The sequence below is a fragment of the Barbus barbus genome (assembly GCF_936440315.1).
Source record: "Barbus barbus genome assembly, chromosome: 7".
Lineage (NCBI taxonomy): Eukaryota > Metazoa > Chordata > Actinopteri > Cypriniformes > Cyprinidae > Barbus > Barbus barbus.
In genome coordinates, this window is record NC_136735.1 from 22,023,595 (window position 1) to 22,050,869 (window position 27,275).

General features: G+C 39.5%; 1 protein-coding gene across 5 annotated transcripts in view; it reads left to right on the forward strand.

Moving 5' to 3' along the window:
- The first annotated feature begins 1,097 nt into the window (after positions 1-1,097).
- Positions 1,098-27,275, forward strand: part of pspc1 (paraspeckle component 1) — a 94,881-nt gene continuing 68,703 nt past the window's right edge. For all 5 annotated transcript variants that reach the window (XM_079421737.1, XM_079421740.1, XM_079421739.1 and 2 more), the window contains exon 1: positions 1,098-1,644. In XM_079421737.1, coding sequence (XP_079277863.1) covers positions 1,291-1,644 — 354 coding nt within the window. In that variant the 5' untranslated portion in view covers positions 1,098-1,290. The remainder of the gene's footprint in view (positions 1,645-27,275) is intronic.

Below are 27,275 nucleotides of genomic sequence, written 5' to 3' on the forward strand. Positions count from 1 at the left end.
CAAATTCTCAAATAACACATAAGTACATTCAAGAAAATTATTATGGATATATTCAAATATATTCTGATGCCTCAAAAAATATGTAAGACAAAGTAGGTGTGGCATTCAGTATTCCAGAAGTTAAAGTCAAAGCCAGTAAAATAATCACAGATAATTTGTCATATACATTGTGAAATGATTGCAATTTTACTGGTATTGCAAGTGGTGGAAGAAAATAAACCAATGAGGTCAATGAAGATATGTTCTGATTCAAGTTCATTTTGATCACACAAAAAACAAGTAATTCAGAGAGCAGAGCAGATATATTGATTGAAATTCTTCAAACAGTATATTGGATTCAGATGGTGGGAATTAATGTAGCTTTGTGTTGGGTACCAGCTCATGTAGGAGTAAAAGGAAGTGCAAAGGAAGCAACAAAGAAAGACATATGCAGTTAAAATATATTAAGAGTAAAATGAAGTGTTTACTCAAACAACATGTGAAGAATAGGTGGCAGAAACAACAAGGAAGAAAAAAAGAACGGAGAAGGTTTTATAGCATTCAAAGAATTGTAGGTACATATAGAGTAAAAGTGAAAAAAGTGAAAGTGATGTGACATGTGGCCAAGTATGGTTACTCATACTCGGAATTTGCACTCTGCATTTAACCCATCCTAGTGCACACACACACACACAGCAGTGAACTCACACACACGCACACACACCGTGAACACACACCCGCAGCAGTAAATATAGAGCAACAGGAAGAAATAGATCTCAAGAAACCATAATTTCAAGTTTCACGATTTGGTAATATTGCTGTTAATAGCTATTTTAATAGAATAGGGAGACATGAAACCAGAAATATTGTAATCAGGAGGAAAATATAGAACATGTTTTACATGTCCAAGATACAGCAATAAAATACTGATTGCTGACCTCAAGGAAAATAAAGAGAAATTTGATTTGAAAAAAATCAGGTGCTTTAAATTTTAATGCGGTATTTAAAGGATTGGTTTATATAAGTAGAATATAGTGATTTCAAGGGTAGATGATGATCCTGACCCAGACTCCTAATCAGTAGGTGGCGGCAATGGGCCTAAAAGTTGTATGCCATCCGCCATTAAACCGCCAAGAAGAAGAAGAAGAAGAGATGCAGAGGCTGGAGTCTTCTTCTTTTATGAAATTGCATAAGCTCGTTTGAGTGTAGGTTACCATAGACCATAATACAAAATAATAGTACGGGGATTTTAATTAAGCGAGCTAAAATCAGAACCGGTGTTGTATTAACCATAGTTAAGGCTGCAGCGCAATGGCAAACCGAAACCTAAAACTGGTGAATATTCAAAATAGTGCTACATCCCCGCACCCACAGAATGTAAAGAGCACCACGGAATCTCCTGCAGATCCCAGTGAAAAGATGGAGCCTGCCGCTCCATCACCACGGGGCCCCAGTCCTGCAAACGCTGAGCCTCAAGAGATGACTCTAAACCTCAAGAACTTTAGGAGACCCGGGGAGAAAACATTCACTCAGCGGTGCAGACTGTTTGTTGGTAATCTCCCATCAGATATGACGGAGGAAGATTTCAAGAAGATGTTTTCCAAATATGGCGAAGCAAACGAGGTGTTCATCAACCCAGACAGAGGATTCGGCTTTATTCGCCTGGTAAGACGCTTACAAAACATGTAACGTTTTTAGTAAAGCAAAGTCTAATAACTTATTTTTAGAGCGTGGTGCATAAATAATTACATGAACGTACTTCTCTTGGGCTGGGGTTTTCTGGTCTAATTATATAATGATTATTTAGCTGGTATTTCAAAACCAGCTAAATAATCAATCAAATAATCACCAGCGAAGTATTCAAATAATAAAACCAACCAGCTATATGAATTGCAAGATGTCTGCTTAAAGGTCGCTTAACCTGGAAAGCATCTGCTGTGTACAAACATCTGATAGACATCTTTAAGACGTAATGTTTTGCATACATTATAAATATTCTATTTGACATCCGATAGGAAACGTCACGTATTGCAGATGAGCAAAAATACATCTTGCAGATGTAAATGTATGCGTCAAAATAGAGGTCTCTGTGATGTGCGTGTTCTATCAGGGATTTATGCTGCATTCACGTGCTATCGGAATTATCATAAATACGAGTTTCCTAGTCGCAAATTGGCCATATAAGGCCGTTCATGTCTGCTTTCCGACTAGGAAGCTTGTATTTTCGAAAGTTCCGATAGCACTGAATGTAGCATTAGAAACGAGGTTGAGCCTGAAGCATGCCCCCGTAAAAACTTTTTTCCCCCTTCTACACATTCCGAGTTGGTATTTTAACTAGGCGTCCAATAACTTTCAGAATTATTTTTAATACCATTATTATCAGTACCAAGCTATTTTCTAATTGTAACCTTGTTGACCACAGTGACTTAAGATGTGACATAATGTCTCTTATCTGACACATTATTTTAAGGTCTTGCTAAGGAGTTGATCAGTAGTGCTGGGGGTATTCCAGTGCTTCTTCCCAATTCACCTACATATACTTTATCCTAAAGGTATCTAAACTTTTTGTGAAAGGAAAAAAAAAAAGATACTTTCTAAGTGTGTATGGGAAGAATTTGTATTTTCAGATACGCACTGAACATAATAACAAGTAGCCTAGTTGATTTGCCAGTAGTAGGTTGTCTTTTTTGGGGGGCATAATGCGTAACAGAAAATGGCCAAACATCTGTTTTTCTGCTGTGCGTTGCTCACATTGTTTGCATTTTTATAAAGGTTTGCAGTGTTGTTACAGATAAAATATAACATTAAATGAATATTTTTTCACCAGGTTAGGTTTTATTAATAACTTTAACCCCTTTCAGGGCGTCTTTGTTAACCAACGGTCTTCCGAACATATTTGTTGTTCTTCTTTTTAATTTGTGTTTGTAGTTAAAAATGAATCCTCCAAGTGCAGTGGGTTGCGGGCAATATCAGTTAGATCAGGGGTGCAAAACTCAATTCCTGGAGGGCCACACACCTGCAAAGTTTAGTTCCAACCCTCTTCCAACACACATACCATGAAGGCATCCTGAAGGGCTTGATTAGCTGGATGATGTGTATTTAATTAGGTTTGAAGCTAAGGGTAGTGTAAACCCACGCATTCAAAGTAATTCAACAGATTAAGTAGAGTAAACTTAATTAAAAAAAAAAAAGTTCTGTTAACTTAGGGTGCTTTCACATCTGTAGTTCGGTTCATTTGGTCCGGACCAAAGGCAAAAAATTATACATTGTAGCTATTTTTAGCCATTTTGTTTCCTTTTCACACCACATTGTTTGCTCTGGTCCGAACCAACTGAAACGAACCAAAATACAGTCACATGACAACATCCGCTTCACTTGTCAGCTAGATGTGTCTTTGAACGCATTCCCTAAACTGCTTTTCGATTGGTCAGAAAGAGCATGCGGGAAAATTTCGACGGTGCCCCCCGGAAGTAAACACAGACAGGAGTAAAATGCAGCAGACAGCACACTGCTATTACATTATTATTACAAATATCTATGAAGCTCCGCACCTCCTCACAGCCCCAAGTTTGTCCGCGACCTGCCATGCTAAAATGCAAACTGTCAACAAACACTTCCTCATCCTATAATGCACAGCGCAGCTGACTACGGCAGCTGGTTTAGTCCAAAAATGCGCAGTTCTTTTTGCAGTTGGGTCTGTTTGAGGTCGGATCGCGTTCTCACCACAAACGAACTGCTCCAGGGTTCGTTTGAAAGCGTACCGAGACCACCTCTTCAAGGAGGTCTCGGTATGCTTATTTGGTCCACTTTTGGTGCGCACCCGAGTGCGATTTCTGCATTCTCACCTGCCCAAACGAACTGCACCAAGAGGAAAAACTAACTCTAGTGCGATTCAACCGAACTAAGGGTGCTTTCACATCTGTAGTTCGGTTCATTTGGTCCGGACCAAAGGCAAAAAATTATACATTGTAGCTATTTTTAGTCGTTTTGGTTCCTTTTCACACCACACTGTTTGCTCTGGTCCGAACCAGCTGAAACGAACCAAAATGCAGTCACGTGACAACATCCGCTTCACTTGTTGGCTAGATGCGTCTTTGAGCGCATTCCCTAAACTGCTTTTCGATTGGTCAGAAAGAGCGTGCGGGAAAATTCCAACGGTGCTCCCGGAAGTAAACAAAGACAAGAGTAAAATGCAGCAGACAGCACACTGCTATTTTGAGGCTCCGCACCTCCTCACAATCCCAAGTTTGTCCGCGACCTGCCATGTTAAACTGCAAACTGTCAACAAACACTTCCTCATCCTATAATGCACAGCGCAGCTGACTACGGCAGCTGGTTTAGTCCAAAAATGCGCAGTTCTTTTTGCAGTTGGGTCTGTTTGAGGTCGGATCGCGTTCTCACCACAAACGAACCGCTCCAGGGTTCGTTTGAAAGCGTACCGAGACCACCTCTTCAAGGAGGTCTCGGTACGCTTGTTTGGTCCGCTTTTGGTGCGCACCCGAGTGCGATTGCTGCTTTACACTGTTATACTTTTTGTTAGACTTTTTTTTTAGTCTTCGAGTTAAAACGTATTTGTGTTAATATATTTGAATTATTTGTTGATGAATCAAGCACCATCTAAATGTATAATTTTACTGTACTTATTTTTTTAATTGTTTCAACATTAGTGTGTGCGTCTGATGTGAGTTTTGAGTGTATCAGGATTGATAGAATGTATTACTCCAATGAAATTTCAAAGCAGAAGGTGGCGGTAATGCATCTCACGTGCTGTTTTACCAAACACATGCCTAAACTAAAAAGAAGAAGCCACCACGTGGTGAAGGCGGGAACTGAATCTGAGGACAGCACTAAATCTCTGCAGCAAGTTGGATCTTTGCGCTTAACTTTTTGACGATAACCATCACGGGTCTCAAAGTAAGTGTTAAATACATATTTTAAATGTGTTTTAAGAGGGCTTTTGAAAAATGTTTTTACGTGTTTTTTTTTTGTTTTTTTTTTAATGGAGTAATAGTAGACTTGCCATGGTATACTGTAAACCCAGTTATATTCGGTGTGAAGAGGAATACTGCGATGTGATTTTTATTTTTTTTTATGCCGGTTTAAAAGGGAAATATGAATTGGATTTACATGGCAGCAGTTGTACATCTATCAGTGTACTAACGATTAAAATTAAATGCCATATAGGTGCCTGAAGAGCATGTTACGCTTGTATGAGACAGCGAATTATGAACGGTGAACAGACTTTACTTCTAAGTCACATTTGAGGCGAAGCTGCTAGAAAAGAAAATTTTCATATGCTAAAATCATTTTAAAAGATTTGTATTTCAGTTTGGTCCAGCTAGTTTCCTAATCCTAAATAAGTGTCCCAGGTTTCATGCCAAAATCGGTGACCTAGCGAAAACTGTGACCAGGGGGTCGCTGTTCAGCAAATGTTCGCGTGGTGGCATGTACGTGTTAGATCAGACAAGCGGTGCTGTAAAATGGTCCGGTTACTGACGTAACCTCGGTTCCCTGAGGTAAGGGAATGAGCGTTGCATGAAATGCTAAGGGGAAAACTCCTGTTTTACTTTGTTTTGAAGCCTGATTTGTTTACGTTTGTGTAGCTGCACAAACCAATGGCACTTTAGACTGCCAGAAAGGGAGGCTAAAGTGTATGTCTGACCCCTATATTACACTGCCCTCCAAAAGTTTGGAAACCTTCCTAAACCTTCCAACAAGACAATGACCAATGACACTTCCAAGCTGTGCAAATCCTATTTGGAGAGGAAACAGTCAGCTGGCATCATGTCTGTCATGGAATGGCCTCCCCAATCACCCGACCTCAACCCAATTGAGCTACTATGGGAAGAACTAGACTGTGATGTCCGTAAGAAGTGTCCAACCAGTGTGAATCATCTTTGGGCAATCCTGCAGGAGGCTTGGAGTAATATACAGTATCAAGTCAATGTTTGAATAAACTGACAGCTCGGATGCCCAGATTATGCAGAGCTGTAATAGCTGCTAATGGTGGATATTTTGATGAATCAAAATAATTTTTTTTTCTATGTATAAACTGTTTATGTAATAAAATGTTTTTGTATTTTGTGTTGTCCCTTATCAGTGCAAAATTATCACAAATGAAAAAGGATTCATGCCAATATTGTCCAAAATCCCACTTTTCTAGGGCGTTTCCAAACTTTTGGGGGGCAGTGTAAGTCGGTTCAGAGCGCCATCAGATCATCCGACTGAAGCGACAATCATTGATTCGTGTGCATCTTATAGCGTGGCAAGTGACGCAAGGCTCGTTCCCTTATCTCAGGGAACCAAGGTTACGTCAGAAACCCTTTCGTTCCCTTTCGACGGTCCCCCCCTTGTGTTCCCTTTCGACGGTCTCTCCCGTTGCATGAAACGCTAAGGGGAATGCATCCAATCACGCCGCGCTATGAGCAGATACAGGTCATCCTTCTCTGCGAGCCCAGTCTCGGAGCACTAATAAGGACCCCTAAGAACATGAACACATTGTGCCCTAAGCTAGTAGCCGAGAAGCACTAATATAACCAGCTTTGCCCAAGGGGTAAGAGAAGTACTTTAACTGAAAGAACTCGTGCCTGTAAGGCAGGGATGTCCAAGTTGTAGAATCTGGCAAATGTGGACGGCGACCACCAGTAGGGGTGTGCTCAAAATATCGATTCTTAGATACATACCGATATAATAAAAAAAGATACAGTATCGATATTCTAGCCCTTAGTATCGATACTCCGCCCAGCCATTAGGGGGCGCAGCGGCGCCCGCGAGTTTAAAAAAAACTCATGGAAAATGTTAAAGCAAGATGTAGCATTTAAGTGATTTCATAGTGAAATATGTTATGGCAGTACATGGTGTCACAAAAAAGAATTATAAGAAGATTTAATAAGAAGTTAAGAATAATAAGAAGAAGATTTTGTGCTTGTGTGAGCTCAGACTGTACCCTTGGAAAGTTAAATGTTGACTTGTGGTAATTTCCAGATGAATACAATTTGTGTACAATTAATCAGAGCACTTAAAGTTGCAAATATTTAAGCAAAATGCACTTTGTTATAATGCACTTTTGTCTTCAATAAATTGAAGAAAAATGCAGAGTTCTGTTTGTTGAGTAAATGTGTTCAGCATTAACTAATTGGCTCTGGCCCATGTATTTTTATTGAATCGTATCGAATCGTGTCACATTGTATCAAATCGTATCGAGACAGCTCTGTATCGAGGTACGTATCGAATCGTGACCTGTGTATCGAGGTATGTATCGTATCGCCAGGTTCTCCAAGGTATACAGCCCTAACCACCAGTCGACGGCCGCACAAATCTCACCAATAGAAATTCTGCTCGACCATGCCCAGGAGGAGGCCATCCCCCTTGTGGAATGGGCCCTCATACCTATAGGGCAGGGGTATTTAACTAAAATTTAAAGAGGTCCAGTTAGAGAAAATTTTGTGAAGCAAAGGTCCGGAAAATCATAATGTCTAACTAGTTAGTGTGATGGCTTATATATTTAAGTAACCTAGTAGTTGTATCTGCATGTAATAAATACCTCACTGCCAAATCAAATTAATTCAGTACAATTCAAAAACATTTTGACAATATTTATTGTCATGTAACATAGAACTGAACATATATGTATGACTGTAGATACAGTGGGTACGGAAAGTACCCCCTTAAAGTTTTCACTCTTTGTTATATTGCAGCCATTTGCTAAAATCATTTAAGTTCATTTTTTTCCTCATTAATGTACACGCAGCACTCATATTGACAGAAAAACACAGAATTGTTGACATTTTTGCAGATTTATTAAAAAAGAAAAACTGAAATATAACTTAGGGATTCATGTTAAAAATGACAAACCTCCCGGCGGAGAACTGCGCCGGCCTGGACAACGCGATAAACTACCTTTCTTCTAGCTTCTTGAAATAAACGTGTAACGTTAGGCTAACTAAAAACGTCAATTAATTAATTTTCTCACTTACCAATGTAACTGTCGTTCTCCCGAGTGCTGAGCGCAGTCAGCGCACCATGAACCCTTGAAGTTTAAACAGTGGTGCTCGCACGCTTTTAAGTGGTCACTCTTCGCGAGATGGGACAACTGATCAGCGCATAGATACACGTTCAATGCTATTTATGTCAAAGATCATTTTATGCATCTATTTGGAGGGATGAGTTATAAGAATAGCCTTTTAGAATACCCTGAAACTCGATATGAGCATGTTGCTTGTCAATAAAAGAGCTGCAGGGCATCTTACATGACATATGATAACTAGAACTTGTAATCATGTTAGTGTGCTGATTAAATAGATGACTAGCGTGTACCTATTAATAAATAGATAAAACCGTCCAGATTGCTATACACTGCTAGAACACATGTAGCCTATTTCTGCCTGATCAGTTTGCTGGTATAATAATAGGTTGATTCAGTGCAGGTGTGAATTAAGTTTATTTTTTTTGGAATAAAGGTGTGTCAAAGTAAAATTGAAATAAAATCACAAATATAATGTAGCATAATAATTTTAAATAGCCTGATGTTTAAACGCACATAAAAAGCATGGTTTAGCCCAAAGAACCCTTTTGTTCCAAAAAGGGTTTTTTCTCCTTATACAGAACCTTTTTGGCATAAAGGGTTCTTTGGAGTTGAGTAAAGAATCCTAGGGTTCTATATAGAACCCCAAATAACCTTTTTTTTCTAAGAGTGTACTTTAGTCATTAGGTCCAAACTCAAGACATGAGGTGCTGATTGACAGTGCTTTCAAATCACTCACTCGTTTAACCGACACCAAAACTAGGAGGAGGGTCGTTTTAAGCAATTATGGGCTGCAAGTCAGCCGAATTGAGCGGCTCGAAGGGGGGCCCTCTTAGGGCCCGCATGACTATTGACAAGTCCCAAGACGGCATGGTCTGGGGGCGAGTGCCTCCATGCACCCCTGAAGAACTTAACGATCAGGTCGTTCCTACCGATCGACTGGCCAGCTTCGAGAGCTGCCACATACACTTTGAGCACGGAGGGGGCGCGCCTCTTATCCAGCAGCTCTTGCAAAAAGGTCAACATGTGGGACACATCACATGATATCGGGTCCAAACGTGCAGAACACCAGTTATGGAAGACCAACCGTTTTAGGCTGTAAAGGCATCTTGTAGATAGGGGTGTGCGATTATATATCGTCTGCGATAATATCGTAATTGTTGTTTTAACAATGTGCAATTTGACATTTATAGAGTATTTTGCAAAAACCGAACAAAACGCCTACGTAGTGCATGCATACATTAGCGTGGTGATGAAGTGGGTTAAACAGTGCATGTGCGCATTTAGAGTGCGTTCTTTCACTGCATGATTCGGTCTATTAGAATGCATTAAGAATGATCACAAAATTCAAGATATGGGGGCATAAAATGTTTATATTTACATTTCATATAGTTAAAATCACAATTATTGTCTTCAAAAATAAGCATGATTACAAATGTTATATTGCTTTTATACAACAGCTCAATAAAAAATAAGTTAATATTAAGAGACTTACGTTTTAGACAGTATATTGCCTGTTTTTGCTCCATTTCTCTGACAAAAAATAATTCCAAACAGCTAAAGCACTGTTTTGCGTCTCTGAGCAACCTGACGGTGTTTCGTTCCTGAATGAATCAACTGTTTAAATTATTTGGTTCAGTCGTAATGACTGACTTATTAACAGTGACTTTCTGCCACCTACTGGTGGTTTTAATTTCACATTTAAAGTCTATTTTCATTTTTAAAATAATTTTAAATATCAGTATTCAATGTTTTGTTTAATGTCAAAAAATTATGCATTTGTAACTGGTTAAAGCACTCCATGTCTCTCTGAGCTGCATGTAATGGTGTGTAAATGCATCTAAATGCCACTTTAGATGCAACTTCTGCAAAGATTAATTTTGATGATACTGGTTTTGTTTGTTTGGTAACAGACTAAATGTCTTATCTTAATTGACTGATTAAATGTAACAATTTGACTCAAAATGTACACTATTAGAAACAATGGCTTTATTAAAGATAAAAATCTATTTAAACTTAAATTAAAAGATTAATCACTGATGTGAACTGACCGCACATCAACACAATAACACGCGCTGCAAAATATCGTCTACTTATTGTTATTGAAAAAACATAGAGAGATCTTTTTTTTTTTTATCACACACCCCTACCTGTAGATGGCGCTCTCGCCTCCAAAATTATATTGCTTACACTCGCTGGGAGCTGATTAAGCTCCCGTTGAGGCACCATGCATGAAGGCTCCACAGCTCCGGCCGGGGATGCCAAATAATGCCCTTCGCTTGCGAGAGAAGGTCCCTCCTCAGCAGAATGTGCCACTGCTTCTGAGGGCAGCACTAGCTCTGGGAACCAGGCCTGGTTCCTCCAGAGCGGGGCCACTAGGATGAGAGAGCACTTGGTCTCCCTAACGACCTGAGGAATCGGGGCGATTGGGGGAAATGCGTATAGGCGAGCACTGGGCCAGTCATGGGCCAGAGCATCTCGCTGTATTGAGAAGTATATTGGGCAGTGAGAGTTGTCTTCTGAGGCAAAGAGGTCGACCTCTGCCCTCCTGTAGACTGACCAGATCTCTTGAATCGTTCGAGGGTGTAGCGCCCATTTGCCCAGGGCTAACTTGCCCCTGGACAGCATGTCTGCACCAAGGTTCAAACTGCCTGGCACACGAACCGCCCGTAACGAGAGGAGTTCTTTCTGTGCCCAAAAAAGGAAGCGACGAGCCATCTTGTAAAGAATGTGTGACCTCAGACCGCCTTGGTGATTGAGCCACCACCGTCATGCTTTCTGACCGGACCAAGACGTGGTGCCCTTTTAAGGCTGGAATGAAGGTTTTCAGGGCTAAGAAAACTGCCAACATTTCTAGGCAGTTGATATGCAGGCGTTGCTCCAGGGCTGACCAGTAGCCGAATGCCAGATTGCCCTCCAACAGGGCTCCCCAACCTGAGTTGGATGCGTCCGTTGTGATTACCTTCCTTCCGGAGGTCAGGACTAATCTCATTCCTGTTTGAAACAAGCGAGCGGTTGCCCAGGGGGCCACAGCCTTGATACAGCGGTGGTCTACCCTGACAGGAAGCCATCCCAGGCTCCAGGCATGGGGTGGAACACGGGCTTTGAGCCAAATGTGGCCGCCTATAGAGCAGGTCCAGAAATATTACAGAGCCGGCGACCGCCACGAGACCGAGCAACTTCTGAAAAACCTTCAAGGGACATGTCGTCCCAGATTTGAAGAATGCTGTCAATCGCTGAATGGTCAGGGATCATTCCAGCATGTTCCATGTCCACATTTGGGCAGAGTCTAATGTCGTTCCCAGAAAGACATCCTGCTGTCTGGGCAACAAATAACTCTTCTGCAGGTTGATCTTCAACCCGAGGTGCTCTAAGTGGCTGAGCAACTGCGTTCTGTGAGCGACCAATTCCCATTCTGATCTGGCTAGAACCAGCCAATCGTCGAGGTAGTTCAAATGCGGATTCCCATCTGTCTCAGAAGGACTGCATAAATGGAAGGACTGCATATTGTTAGGCCACTCCCTCAAACGCGAATCTCAAGAACTGTCTGTGATGGGGAGCGCATCTTTCAGATCCACTGTCAGAACCAGTACTCAGGTAAAATCTGACTCGCTGTTCGCTTTGTTGTCTGAGACCGAAGTTTGAATAACACCCCTAGAGCGAGGCAGCCTGCGAGTGAACTGAAATGAGTAGCCTCGTTGAATTGTGATTAGAACCCAACTCGATGCGTCCAGTATGGTTGGCCAGGCTGATAGCAGCGATGTGAGAGGATCTATTTTTTGTGAATGAAGGCTTGGCGCGCCTGAATTCGCGAGTGAGAGAGTGTGAAGAGGAAATTTGCTCTTTGGTCCGCTGTCACAGCAGTAAAATATTTGGGTACGCATTGCACCTGTAAGGCATGACCCATGGAGAACAAAACTCTATTCAGAGGTGTTCGGAGGCATGGAGGATGAAAGCGAGCTGTTTTGAGGGAGTTCCGGCCGAGGACTACTCCTCTCCTCTTCCTCTCTGAAAAAGTTTGCTTTGCTAGACTCAATGCTCTGGCAACATGAACGCGGCGTCAGAGTGGGCGTAGTCCAAATCGTCTAGTCTGAAGCTATCTATGATAATAATGATTGGTGACAGCATTCTCACTTAATCCGACTAAAAAGATCAAACCGCTCATTAGATGAGGGGTGCTGATGATCTTCACATGTAAACACACTGGCAGATCAAAGTGCAGCGTGAATGAATGAATGAACTCATGCAGACGAGGGCGTTAATCCTCACGTTTAAAACACACTTGCGGATTAGAGCGCTGCAGGGGAGAGTGAAGTACACGCTGTGTTGGCGTTAGGGCTGGACGGTATATTGAGTTTATAAAATATATCGATATATTCTTTATAAGGGATACGGTATGAGGCAATACCGTTTATAGCGATATACAGTAGTTTGATACGAGCGCATATGAAAAATATAGTGGAGACCGACTCTATATAGTGGAGACTGAGAAATGCACAATCCAATTTGTTCTAAACATGTGGCAAGCTTTATATTAAGGGCTTTAAAAAACACTTGTAAGATAGTATTTAAAGTTTTCATTTAGACAACCATTCTTAGTAGTAGGCTAACACATTAGTAGACAACAGCAAGCATTAATGTTTAAATTGTTTTCTGTATAAGAATTTCGATGCTGGTGACAATATCTAGCTCGTCCCGTTTTCTTTAGTCTTAAGACATGAAACGTGTTTTACAGCACCACTTGTCTGATCTAATGTGTGCGTGCTCCCGCGCAAATATTTGCTGAACAGCGATCCCTGGTCAGTTTTCGCTAGGTCACCGATTTCGGCACAACACCGGAAAATCAGCTTCTCTGCCATTTACTCTTTTATGTAGAAAGCAGGAAAACACTGATATTGCAGTATCACACAAATGCTGTTTGATACTGCAAACCGGTATTTCATAATTTATTAATTTATTATTGTATTCATAACACACTGGTTTGTAGTGCAGATAGTTGTACCATTTACTGTACTTTGTTAATCATCTAGATATTTGCCTGTAGTAGCTATTGAATCAGAAGTCTCACATTCATAGAAAATGGCTTTTGTGTTGTAAAATAAGGTTGGATTTTCTGGTATGATACTGTGGCAGGTCTACATTAATTTTCTTGTACTCAATCATAGATATAATGCATTAGCTAAATTTGAAAGTTTTTGATGGAGGATTAAATTTTGACATTGTGTCGGCAAAGATAGCCTAGTGGTTAGTGCGCCAACTGTGCTCATGGCGACCTGAGTTCGATTCCAGTCTCTAGGTCCTTTGCCGATCCCGCCCACCTCTCTCCACCCAATACTTTTCTGTCTGCTCTCAACTGTCCTATCTAATACAAAAAGGCATAAAAGCCCCCCCCCTCCCAAAAACAAAAAAACATTTACATTTTGTTTTCTTGCCTTTCAGGTTGTAGGCACCAGTATTATTTGGCAGTGTAAGTTGTTCAATTTTATTTATTCCTGAGTATACTGCCTTCTGCACATGCATCCTTCCTCCAACAATGACATCAGTTCACACATGATTTTCTACAGATTTTCATACAGTATATTATACAGAAACATGATTTTTAAATGTTTTTAATGAAGTATCTTTTGTTCACCAAGGCTGCATTTATTTGATCACATATACAGTAAAACAGTGATGTTGTGAAATATTACAACTTGGATTAAATTGTTTCCTTTTAAATATATGTTAAGATGTAATTTATTGCTGTGCTCAAAGATGAATTTTCAGCATCATTACTCCAGTCTTCAGTGTCATGAGCCTTCAGAAATCATTCTAATATACTGATTTTCAGTAATGATACTGTGAAATCAGCTTTGCGTCACAGGAATAAATTACATATTAAAATGTCTTTTACAAAGTTATTTTAAATTGTAAAACTATAGGGCCTTTCACACCGAGGGACCTTTTCATAGTACACAAACTAATTGCGGAACTACCCACTTTTTGGCGTGTTCGCACCGCGGGAACTAGGAATGGTTTTAGTTCCCGGAACTCCGTTTAGAGGAACTAAATTAGCTCCTACTTAGGACTGGGCGATATATTGCATGCGATATGTATGCGCATCTCTTCAGTAAAGCCGGTTTCTTGATTAGCGCTAAATCTCCCATCACCTGTTTTCAAATGCAGCGGCATTTAATACACAGAGCTGTAGTTCACTGACAAGCTACGCAATATCACTTTCATTATCGCTGATATATCACCTTCGATAATGAATGCGATATTGCGTAGCTTATCAGTGTACTATATATGTATCGCATATATAGTATCGCATGCGATATATATATATCGCTTGCTATATATATCGCCCAGCTCTACTCTTACTTCAGAGTAGGGTCTATTTACAAACGGCACTTACCTGAATACTTCCTCTATGGCATTTTGTGCTTTTATCAGCCTCAATGAAATGTAACACTGCAAATTGTCGTTGGAGATTCTTAGTCCTCCTTTCCATTCTTTCAATCGCTTGACGTATACATCGGAATTCTATGTCCATTATTGTGAAACCCGCGAGACGCAACAAAAAAACAAGTCCGATCACAGCATTCTCCATCCTACTGTTGTTAACGTTGTTCTTCTTTGTTTACGTTCTACGCCGCGTACAAATGACGTCGCTGTCGACCGGCTTAAGTCACTTCTTGGTACCCACTGTCGGTGTGAATGCAACCCTTTAAATGGTACTGGGAAATAGTTCACGCAAGTACTGTACTTTTAGTTCTGGAACTAAAGCAGTGCGAAAGGCCCTTGTTTGACACTTGGTGAGCAGAAGAGATTTCATTGTGAACATTTAAAGGGGTCATTAGATACTGATTTTCCCCAAGTTGATATGATTCTTTAGGGTCTTAATGAAAAGTCTATAACATACTTTAGTTAAAAACAGCACCCGTTTTACCTTGTCAAAAACAGCTCTGTTCACAGAGACCCATTTCGGTGCATGTCCCTTTAAATGCTAATGAGCTCTGCTCACCCTGCCCCTCTCTTCCGTGGGGTGACGAGCCGTTCTCTGAAACTGTTAACTTTAGCCGCATTTAGCCGTGGGACTTGCTAGCTAGCACATTATTAGGAAAGATGACTTGCAAAGACTCGTAAAAAAAACCTTACACTCACTTCTTCTGTAGGTGAAGCTGGATCACAAATGATTCACGCGAATATAGATTCATTTAGGTAGATTTGGGGAGATTTTTGTCATTTATAGGGTGGTTGTGTCCACATACTGCCAAGAGACATTTCAGTTCAAACAACATGAAATTGTTTGTGAATTTTGCATCTGATGACCCCTTTAAAAATCATAATTGATACAAACTTGACAAGTACTGTATGTCATTATGTGACAACATTTGAGCTCCAGAACTGCTTGCCTAAGACTTTGAATTACAGGCAAAACTTTTGTAAATAATGTTCGGTTTTTAACACACACCACTTGTTTCATTTCAGAAAATACAAAGCCAGGCACCAGTTGTCTTGCATGAGTCACCAAGGACCATGGTTTTAGCTAAAAACAATCGTTAGTGTTCTACTGAAGAAAGTAAGTCTGCAACTTTTATTTGAGGAACTAGGCTTTGAGTTTGTATTATTTGTTTCTGCGCTGCCTTATGGAAGGACAGTGTTTCCCCTGCCATTATATTAGGGGGTGCCCTAATTAATACAATAAATATCAATAAATATAACAAATAATTTCATTTTTTCAGGAAATTCAGACAACAAATGCCGTTTTGGCACTCTTTGATGTGTGGCGAGACAGATCGCTGTATAGAAGCCTCAGTTCTAACGGCAGCGTGGAGCACAATCATCCCTTCATCTTTATTACTAGTTTTAACATGAAATATAACTTAATGAACATCTAATTTAATCAGTCAATTAGTGTTTCAATTGCGGAAAAGACGTCAATAAAACAGCTTGGCATGTCACGTAGCATTTTATTTAGCTCAGGTAAGTCATCAGTGTCTACAGCTCGTTATTTGCTAGAGAAATTAAGTCTAGTGAAGAGCATCTTGAGAAATATTAGTCTATATACTTCATTAAATTTACATTACCTGTTAGTGATGTCTTAATTATTTAATGTATATTTAAATAGATATTTTATGAAACATGTTATGACAGCCTCTGTGTAAATTATTATATTTCAACAACAAATAGAAATTGTGTAATTTAGAAATTAATTTAAAAACTGCATTATGTGCAATCGACATGTTTGCATACACATTTTTTAATTTGAGTTGATTATTAATGTTAAAAATAAATAGTAATTGAATTTTGTGCTATAGCAATTCTAGTACTTTCATGGAGTGTAGCATTTATTCATTTACATTTACATTTATTCATTTAGCTGACGCTTTTATCCAAAGCGACTTACAATTGCTATATATGTCAGAGGTCGCACGCCTCTGGAGCAACTAGGGGGTTAAGTGTCTTGCTCAGGGACACATTGGTGTCTCACAGTGGATTGAACCCGGGTCTCTCACACCAAAGGCATGTGTCTTATCCACTGCGCCATCACCACCCAGCAGCAGTATCCATATCATTTCAGATTGTGTTATTAGCAAATTATTAATAACAGTATGCATAGCAAATCAAATTATGTGTTTAGTTGCAGCAGCAGTAGGTAGACCACAGTTTACATTTACATTTATTCATTTTGCAGGTGCTTTCATACAAAGTGACTTGCTGAAGTTTCGGTATATAAAAATGGATGGTATGTGAACTCAAGCGAATAGGCATCATTTGCGTTTCATTTAAAATGGGCTTCTTAGTACCTTTTGTGCAGCTGTAGCAGCAGTATGCATAGCTATTCAGATCGCTAGTTTAGTAAATTTTAATAGCAGCAGTACACATAGCAAAATTAACATGCAATGTTAGAAATATTTGCAGCAGTCTGCATGGCAATTCAATTATTGTTGCTATTATAGCAGCGGAAGCAGAAAGCGCTTTAGTTGCATGTAATTTTAGTGATAACTCATGGAGGGTAAATAAACTCTTTAAAGTGCAATAGGCATTTTATTACTTTGCTATTCAATTCAATAGGGTTTATAGAACTTTTCAAAGCGAAATAAGCATTAATTGGTTATTTAATAAAGGGGCAGTAGCAATTCTAAGTACTTCTGTTCAGCAGTATGCATAGCTATTCAGATCACAATGTTAGCAATTTTATAGCATTCATATCAAATTCAGATGCAAGGTTAGAAATAATATTAGCAGCAGCATGCATAGCAAGCAGTGTTAATTTCGTTGACGATGACGAGAAATATTCGTCAACGAACCTTTTTTCTGTGACTAAGACGAGACGTTGACGAGCTAAAACTAATATCTGATGATAAAAACTATGACGAAATTTATGCGCGTCTTCATTAACAAGACGAGACGGGACTAAAATGTTATTTGAGGACTACCGGACATTCAAAATACATCCTATAGGCTAAGTTAACTGTCTTGTCTTTCAAAATGTGCGTCTCTGTCATTGGATAAGGTGCGTTTGCATATCTAGTCTCAGTATGGCAGCCGCAATGGATGGATAGGCTACCAAAACGCGAACTAGCGATCTGAAACAATGGCCTCAGCACCCGAAGGGTTAGGGAGTGGGTGACCAGACGTCCCGTTTTTCCCGGGAGTCACAATTCATTGTCGATTAACTTAAAGTCAGTGAAGGTGCGATAGGGGGAAACGCGCTGATAGAAGTGCTCTCTCTCGCGCACGCTCCACTTCTTCAGTTGTCATACAGCGCGTGATCAGTTCTCAGTGCTCAAATACACACACAGCAGTCCAAATGTCTCTCATGTAGAGTATCTCACGGAAATACAGTCCGTTATGGTTTAAGTGAGCTTAAACAGGTGGGTGAAAACTGAATGCATGTCAGTAGGCTATTACATGCATACCTTCCGTCTTAAATGGACAGCATTCCTAATTATCTGTCATAAATGTTAACCAACAAAAGATGTTAAATGTATACTTGTTAAGTAAACCTACTGTATCTGAAAAATTAGTTTAATTTATATCTCTACCAAAAAATGAAAATTTATTCCAGTTTTTCCAAATTCAATCCTTGATTCAAATTTCTCATAACTAAGCTTAATTGATTTGGTCTAAAGAGAGAAGAATTAATGACTATTTTTGTTTGAATGCTACATATAAAATAGCTACCAAAATAAATGTTGGTAACTGCAGTTTGACTAAAAGTAATGGCTAAAAGTTGACAAAAATGCAATGAATTTCGTCAACTAAAACTAGACTAAAACTATGAAAGACTCAAATGACTAAAATGTGACTAAGACTATTAAGCATTTTCGTCTCAAGATAAAGACTAAGACTAAATCAAAAATGCCTGCCAAAATTAACACTGGTGTACAGTGATTTATTCTTTTGTCAAATATTTTTTTAGCTTATTAATAAGTTAAAGGTAAGTATTTCCATTGCAGTAACATTGATGAATGTTAAAGAGAGAAAAAAATAAATAATTACAACTCTTGAATGACAAATTTAAAATGATTTGCTCAGGCCGCCCGAGCCTGAGTCAGGTGGTTGCTGGGGGTTACTTCATCTTTCAGCATACAGTGCGATTCCTGTTTCTTAATGACGCACACAGTGCACGTTTCTACCTAGGTAAGTTTGAGCTATTGGCTCAGACTCACATAGTTATTTAGGTCATTAGTTAAATAAGTAGCTCTATTAGCCCAGAAACACATTTAACTCGGGTGACTAGTTCAACCGACCAGGTACACACAGCAATAGTTCACTAGCATTAAGCCATTCGGCAAAGCCGGCCCAGGCTCACTTAGATAGCAAAACACATGGTCTCACAGCTCTCCGTAGCAGCAGCAGTACATATGTCTTGGCAATAGATCTGTTCGTTTTGGGGGGTTTTATCTTTTATATTCCTTCTGCCTGTAGGGATTATTTTAAGCATATTATTGTAAAGCAGCAGCATGCATAATTGTTTTGTTTTCTTCTTCCAGCTTGTTGGGGTTTGTTGGGGACTAAAATGGTCGCATTTGCGACCAAAAATATTAATTTGCGAGTGAAGTTTTTGCTGAGGTCGCCACTGGCGACTATATATAATTTGCATGAAAGGACTTTTTTCCCGATTGTTTTGCGCTCACATCTTTTGTTATGTTCACGTATTAAACTTACATAAGACGATGCGCATCAAAGTTTTACTGGAAAAGAGTTTCAAACAGGCCTCGTCTCTGCCGCACACAGTCTGGTGAACGAAGTGAGAGAGACCTGAAAGGGCCTGTTTACACCTGGTCACTTCATACATTTTCTCTGATCGGTTATCTATATGATTTGTTAAAACGTTTCCCCATTTACACTTGGCCACATAAATGTGTCTTCGCAAAACGGATATAAATCCGTTCTTCAATTGTCGCTTCATATGCAAATATAACGGAGTTCACGTCAATGAAAGCAATGGATAATTTTATTAATTATCAGCTAATTTCAATATCAGAGACCGCAACAAGAGAGCGCGTGGCATCAGCACTGGAAAGATAGGCTAGTCTCGCTACTTTTAATGAAGAAGATTGTGTGTTGAGCATCTGCGACTTACTTTCAGGTTCATTCAGTTTGCGCGTCGCTTGCTGAAGAAATACTCCGCTACTCATCCGCGGTGATGCTTGTTGCATTGCGCTGTCATATCTGACTATAACATGCCATATAGCCTATAAAACGCTCTCACACGTCTATTATTTTAATATTATGGGAGGAGTAAAATTACCATATGTGGTTTCAACAACCAGATGCATTTACACTTGTCCGATTTCGCCCAGACCACCTCCTGAAGTGGTTCGAGCGATTGGATTTATATCCGTCTCGAATGCGTTTAGGACGGCATTTACACCTGGTCTTTTCAGGATCAGATAGCTATCCGATCAGGAAAAAATGCATGAAGTGACCAGGTGTAAACAGCCCCAAAGTGCAAGTGCAGAAAAGCCGTGTCTATTTCGTGCACAACTTGAACAAACTTCAACAGGTAAAGCTGTCAGCTCTGTGGATACTGGCAATATCGTCAACAATTCTCATTTATAATCATTACTAATATGGCTTCTTCTTATCGAGATCTTAGTCTATATGCTGTGTTCTGTTAATGCATGGACTTCCTGTTATTTGAAGCGCACTTGCCATCCAGTAATCGCAAAAAGCTTTGTGCTGTCTTACTTTTTAATAAACAAAGTATCAGCTTTAAAATGCTACGAAATTCTAATTATGCGGTTTGGGTGCTCTTTAATGCGGACCACAAGCGCACACTTTCGGTAATATAAACACCAGTACCCCGCGTCCACACGGTCCGTGCATGCGTCCGGGTCGCGCGAGCGGAGAGTATCGCACTTAATGCTCAGGCGCGATCTCTTTAGCACCTCAGTTAAAGCAGCAAATGAACCCATTATATATTTCGATTTACTACTATAGTATGAAATGAACATGATCAAAAGGTAGGCAATAAGAAAGCCTATAGTACTGAAATGTTTTATGTAAAAGCTCATTCAGTGTTTCAAACTGAGGAAATGTATAAAGCTTGTAAACATTGCATTGTAATACATTTACCTCAGAATAACCACTCAGTGTCCATAAACTCATCAGTCAGCTAGAAAAATAACTATAAAGAGGAGCGTTTTGCTATATTTATGCGCTGTTGCATATTAATATTTTTACTTATTCTGTTGTACATGATTTAACTCCTCCTATAAAATTGCATTTTACTAATGAAGAAAAACAGACTGAATGTGTGAAAGACGTGACAACATTTATAGGATGCACTGCACTCAGTTGCCAAGTGATGCTTATGGTCCATGATATTGGTACAGATTCTGTGTAACGAACAATTCTTTGTGACTGTATATTTCAAGTTGTAAAAGACATTTAATTCACACTTTAAGTGAACCTTAGTCCCCCGGTCGACCTGATCATCTACAAGATGGATTAAAATGCTGATAAAGCCTAGAAAAGATAAGGCATAAACACATGACAAAATGATTGAAATGTTAAAATAGGGGGGGAAAATAAAATGATAATAATAAAATAAACCACTTTTATTCTGTGGCACCTAAAAAAATAATTTGGCGCCTAAGTTTTTCTTTTATAGGAGCCAATGGCTCCTTACTCGATTTTTTTTGTCTGGAGCCCTGGGTTATTTTATATGCTATCTGTGCAGCAGCAGTATGTCTTAAATACTCATGGCACCGTATCGCCATATGCATTGGAAGTAGCAAGTTCCTGTACTTGCTTGCAGCAGCAGGAGCAGCAATAATCTAAAACTACAGCTATAATCAACAGCAGCAGCGCTGTAGCAGATCTATTCGGCCAAGACCAAATACATTAACATTGTCATATCCATCACCATGCTAAAATCTTCCGACAGTTGTCATGATTAAAAAAAAATATATATATCTATACACACACACACACACACACACACACACACACACACATATATATATATGCGCGCGCTTCAACGTTTTCGGAGATGTGAGATCCATCGGGGTTCAGTAGCCGTTCAGAGATCATTACACCCGCAGAGAGTGCCTGACCGCAGCCAGATCTTCTGGAATGTACCGCTGGCTCTGATATCTCTATAGTGGTTAAACGCGTGTTGAGTAAATCTAATGGCCAGTCTTTGGTCTCGTTAAATTATTTGTTTCAGAGCAAATAGTTTTGGCAAAATAATATCATGTTTATACAATATTGCACGGTCTTTGTACGGTTGGCTGAATTGCCTAGCAACTTTTATGATGGCTGTTGTTGTTTATTACAGTATGATATGATTATTCAATAAGTAATATTTTATGTAAATTATAATAGTATTTAATAATAGTGTTTAGAACCGAGGCATGGTGCGTGTTCGTGATATTGACGATACAACAAAGATAACTCTTTCCTCAGTGGACATTCAGACTTATGTTTTATCTTCTGTAGGAGATCCTGTATCAGATGCAGGAAATCACAGTCGTTCAGTACATCTTTTTCTCATAATACTTCATTCTACATAATGCAAGCTTTTACTAACTACAGTAATACAATAAGTTTTCAATGAAGCAACTCAACGTCCCTTCTCTACTATTTCTAAAGTGACGTTTTGGAATTAGTAGCTGTTAAACTGTCAACTTTAGATTTAAATCTGTGGCGGAAGGAAATAGTTCTGCACAAAAGAGGGCTTTTAAAAACACGCTGTTGTTTCTAATTTATTTACACACTCGTGCCGTCGAACTGTTCTATAAATGCAATATAACACTCGTAGACGTGCGATGTGGCTGTACCCTATATGGCTGTACGCACTTCTACTCATGTGATTTTGCTCATATATGTATACATGTGTAACTTGAATTAAGAAAATAAACAAGGTAACTGTGTAGGGCAACAAGCTACTGTCTATCCAACAGGGGCAGGTTTATGCAGGAAGCACAGCTTTTCCAAATGTAAACCTCTAAAATGAATAAATTAAAGTTAATGAATAATATTTCTGTGGTGTATTTTCTGGTAATCAAATGAACATTCAGAACATTAGGATTTATTTAAATATTCGGTCCTACTTTATATTAGGTGGCTTTAACTACTATGTACTTACATTTAAATTAATAATTTAGTACAATGCACTTATTGTGTATGTACATGTTTTTACATTGTACTTATATTTAAAAAATACCTATATGTAATTACATCTGTAATTAATTTCTGTAATTACATTTATAAATACACTATTAACCCATCCCTTACACCTACCCATACCTCCAAACCTGTCCCTTACCTTACCCGTATCCCTCCTCAATAGCAGCAAAAGTGTTTTGCAATACAATATGAACACAATAAGTACATTGTACTTATTTTTTGATGTAAGTACATAGTAGTTAAGGCCACCTAATATAAAGTGTGACCAAATATTCTTTTTGCAGTTTAATATTCAGACACTAGTCTCACGATTTGATTTAAGTGTACTGAACTGTTTTTTATTTATTCATCAAAAATTTGACAGATTTCCTGAAATTCTGCATTATACAGTAAATTCTAATTTTTATGACTGGATTTCATGCTTCAGTCCGCGTTTTCTGCATTGTGGAAATCATAGGGCCCTACTAATGTAGCAAACGTGTATGATAAGCTCATTGTGAGGGTAAAAAGACGGGGACATTGTTTATTTACTCTATAGCATTGTGTCTCACCAACTAGGTGACAACGTAGCGTTAAATCACCATTCAACAGACTCAAGCCACCACCGCACTGCTGGCTATTGGGCTGCAGAAAGATACTAACTTTTCAATCTTCTACGTTACTGACAAACTATGCTGACTTAGGAAATATGATGTGACCGATGTGATAAGAAATGTGGCCGTAGAAATGTGCCGCAGACGCATTCAGTGATGTGTAGATCAGATCTAAAGTCTGCTGTTAAATGAACCATCCATTCATCATATCATCAAGCAAAACTAAGAATTAGGATCCGTGTTATGTGACGATCAAATATAGGTGCGGGTGGGTGGTGGGCGGATAATTTGTAGCAGCGGGCTCGGGTAAAGTTTGAGCTCATACGCGCATCGCTACACTACAGTGACCTGGGTCGCCAGTACCAAATATTGGAGCACACTCTGCTGGACAAGCTAAATAATTATACCATTTCAGGGGTAGACGATAAGGGAAATTTGTCTTTTGAAGTTCACTGGCCCAGGTCAACGCGTCGGGTATTGATCCCAATAATCACGAAAAAGAACAGTTTGCTTGAACAACATGAATAACATTTATTTTTTTTAAGGTAGGTTTAGTGCAAAGTGCAGCAAAACTGTGGAAAAACATGAAACAAGTGCAAATAAACTTATTGCATAGGATTCATTCTCTGTAGTCACACAGCAATTCATTACATTATGTTCATACCATAGGTTTCATACACGTTAACTTTTCTCTAACTTCGTCTGCATATGTGGGCATTGATCTGCAGAGCTCACAGTAAACCTCTTTTTTTTTTCTTGATCGTAGCCCAGCTAGGGGTGGGCGATATGGGAAAAATATCATATCACGTTTTTTTTTTAGAAATATCACGATTCACGATTTTATCACGATTCTTTGTCATGTTGGTTTTACAAGTTGTCTGAGCATTACAGCCAAACTAGAAAGACAAAGCCTTTCAAGGTAACAAAAAAAAAAAAAGACATGGCAGATATTTAGGCCAAAGTGGGCGAAGATAAAAATCTTTGTCATCATTCTATCTTTCTTATTAAAAAATAAGAACAAAGATACACATTACAAATACACATAATATACATATAAAACAAACAGTGCTTTATTTTCAGGTTCAATAGGTGTATTTAGCAGGAGCATTCAATGAAATTGAATGAACAAATATAAAAATAAAACACTACATAGACTGATTCCTAAAGCAACTGTATTAAAGTTTTTCAGTCAAGAATAGTGAGTGATTTTTCTCTTTGCGTTTTGTTGTTTTGTTAACGTTAAATGAATAGTTCCCCCAAAAATAAATATTCTGTCATCTGTCAATTCTGTCATAATGTTTTATTTTTATACCATCATTTACTCAAAAGTTGTTTTAAACTTGAATGAGTTTCTTTCTTCTGCTGAACATAAATGCTATTTTGAAGAAGGTGGAAAACCAAACAGTTGCTGGTCCTCAGTGACTTCCATATGATTTTTCTTTCCTACTATCAAAGTCAATGTAGACCAGCAACTGTTTGTTTACCCTCATTCTTCAAAATATCTTATTTTTGGTTCAGCACAAGAAATTAATAGTGGTTTGGGACAACATGTGAGTGAGTAAATAATGACAGAAATTAAATTTTAGGGTGAACTATCCCTTTAATGACAGTCGACAGCATGTTTAGTGTCCTGTCCCTTTAAGAGCTGCACGCATCTAATATACAGGCACGCATCCGTTTCTCTCTTAACTATTTACTTTCATTTTAGAGATAACCAACTGAGTCTGTATGTAAACCTTGTGTGTTTTGACAGTATTAGCGCAAAAAATAAGTTAGTTGAGTAATCAGGCGCTGTTAGACAGGCTTTTTAGTGTGCGTGCTTCAGGTGTATGCGCTCAGAAAAAGCGCACGTCAGACCAGCGCGTGAATGAAACATTTAACCAGCAAGGCTTGTATGCAAATAATGTACTTTTGCGATCGTGAATAAATGCAGTGTCCTGTCAGAGTAACTCTACTGCTATATGTCGTGTTGTACAGTACATAGAGACGGAGGCACCAGAACTGTATTTGACATAATGTGTGCTGTAGCACGATACTACGATATTTCTTCAAAAGCAGATTGTGGAGACATTTTTATCGTCCACGATCAAAAATCGTAATATCGCACACCCCTAAGCCCAGCCAATTCCAGCTGTCTCGCCACTGGGGCTGAAACTTTCTCTGCCTTTTCTTTTCGTATTCCCTTTCGCTTTCCCTCAATTCCTCTGGTGATTTTCTCTTCCTTGCCTTCTCTTTTTTACCCGGCGTTTGGCCGGGTGATGGGGTTTTCAGAAACATGTAGCCTAGCTTAATAGTAGCTATAGGTAGGTGCTGAGCAGCAGTGTGCAGTTTGCGCGCGTAACCGCGGGAGCGAGCAAGGCGGTGCAGACGGAGCGCATAAACCCGCTGCATCTGTAAGGCCGTCGGGATCATGTAACGTGTTAGCGGTGGTTACCGAGACGATTTAACAGAAATCAAAACACAGAACCACAGGTAATTAATGTGAAATTAGACTTTTTTTTTTTTTTTTTTTTTAATCGAGGCATTATTTTTACTGGCCCCACCGGGCTAGTGGTTGGAGCGATCTGGTGGCCCTGACGGTTTTAAAAGTACGTCCGGGCCACCGGGCCATTTATATTGTCGAACCCAGCATTTAGAAGCATTTCATCTGCGTAATGGCAGCGCTCATCGTTTACTCAGGAAAAAGGTCTATACGTTCTGTCATAAAATGTTCATATCAGCGGTAAGGGTGTTTGATATATATCGTCTGCGATAATATCGTAATTGTTGTTTTAATGATGTGCAATTTGACAATATTATATTAGATTAGAGTCAACTTTATTGCCATTGCACATGCAAGGTACAGGGCAACGAAATGCAGTTAGCATCTAACCAGAAGTGCAATAAGCAGAGGTACAGGATATACAGTGCCTACAATATGTTACATATGTATAGAAATATACAGATAAGGCAGTACTATGAACATAATTTACAAATTTTAAGTACTATCAGTATGATATACAGATTGGTGATATGAACATACTATACAGATGGATTATGCAGTAAATGTATGTACACTATGAGCAAAAACTATGAACATAATTACAAATGGATATGAATAAGCTATACATTAAGATATATAAACACTAGTGCAATGAACATTGAAAGTGCATAGAAAATAAAAAATTCCAGTACATAGTAGTCAAGTGTGTAGATGGATTTTTTTTTTAAACCGATTTAGTGATGGGAGGGGTGGAGAGTTTGTAGTGGTGTGTGAGGGGGTATCATCGGGCAGAGTTCAGTAGGGAGACAGCTGTAGGGAAAAAGCTGTTCCTGAGTCTGCTGGTCTTTGTTCGGAGGCTCCTGAAGCGCCTCCCAGAGGGCAGTAAGTTAAACAGTCTATGGTCAGGGTGAGAGGAGTCCTTAAGAATGCTGCGAGCTCGACGTAAACGGCGTTTTCTCTGTTTGTTGGACGTCCTCAATGGCAGGAAGTGGTTTCCCTGTGATGAGTTGGACGGTTTTCACCACCCTCTGCAGTGCCTTGCGGTCAGCAACTGAGCAGTTCCCATGCTAGACTGTGATACAGTTGGTCAGGATGCTTTCAATCACACCCCGGTAGAAGTTCACCAGGATGGCTGGAGACAAGTGGTTCTTCTTCAGTGTCCTAAGGAAGAAGAGGCGTTGGTGAGCCTTCTTGACTAGGCTGGATGTGTTGGTGGTCCAGGTCAGGTCCTCCGAGATGTGGGTTCCCAGGAACTTGAAGCTGGAGACACGTTCAACAACCATCCCGTTAATGTGGATGGGGTCATGTGTGCCACTTTTCTTCTTCCTGAAGTTCACAATAAGCTCTTTTGTCTTACAGGTGTTGAGGAGCAGGCTATTGTCAGCGCACCATGCAGCCAGGTGCTGTACCTCCTCCCTGTAGGCAGTCTCATCGTTGTCTCTGATGAGGCCAATCACTGTGGTGTCATCAACAAACTTGTAGTTGGATCCATGCACAGGCCTGCAGTCATGGATGCAGAGGGAGTAGAGAAATGGGCTCAGCACACAGCCCTGTGGTACGCCGGTGTTGA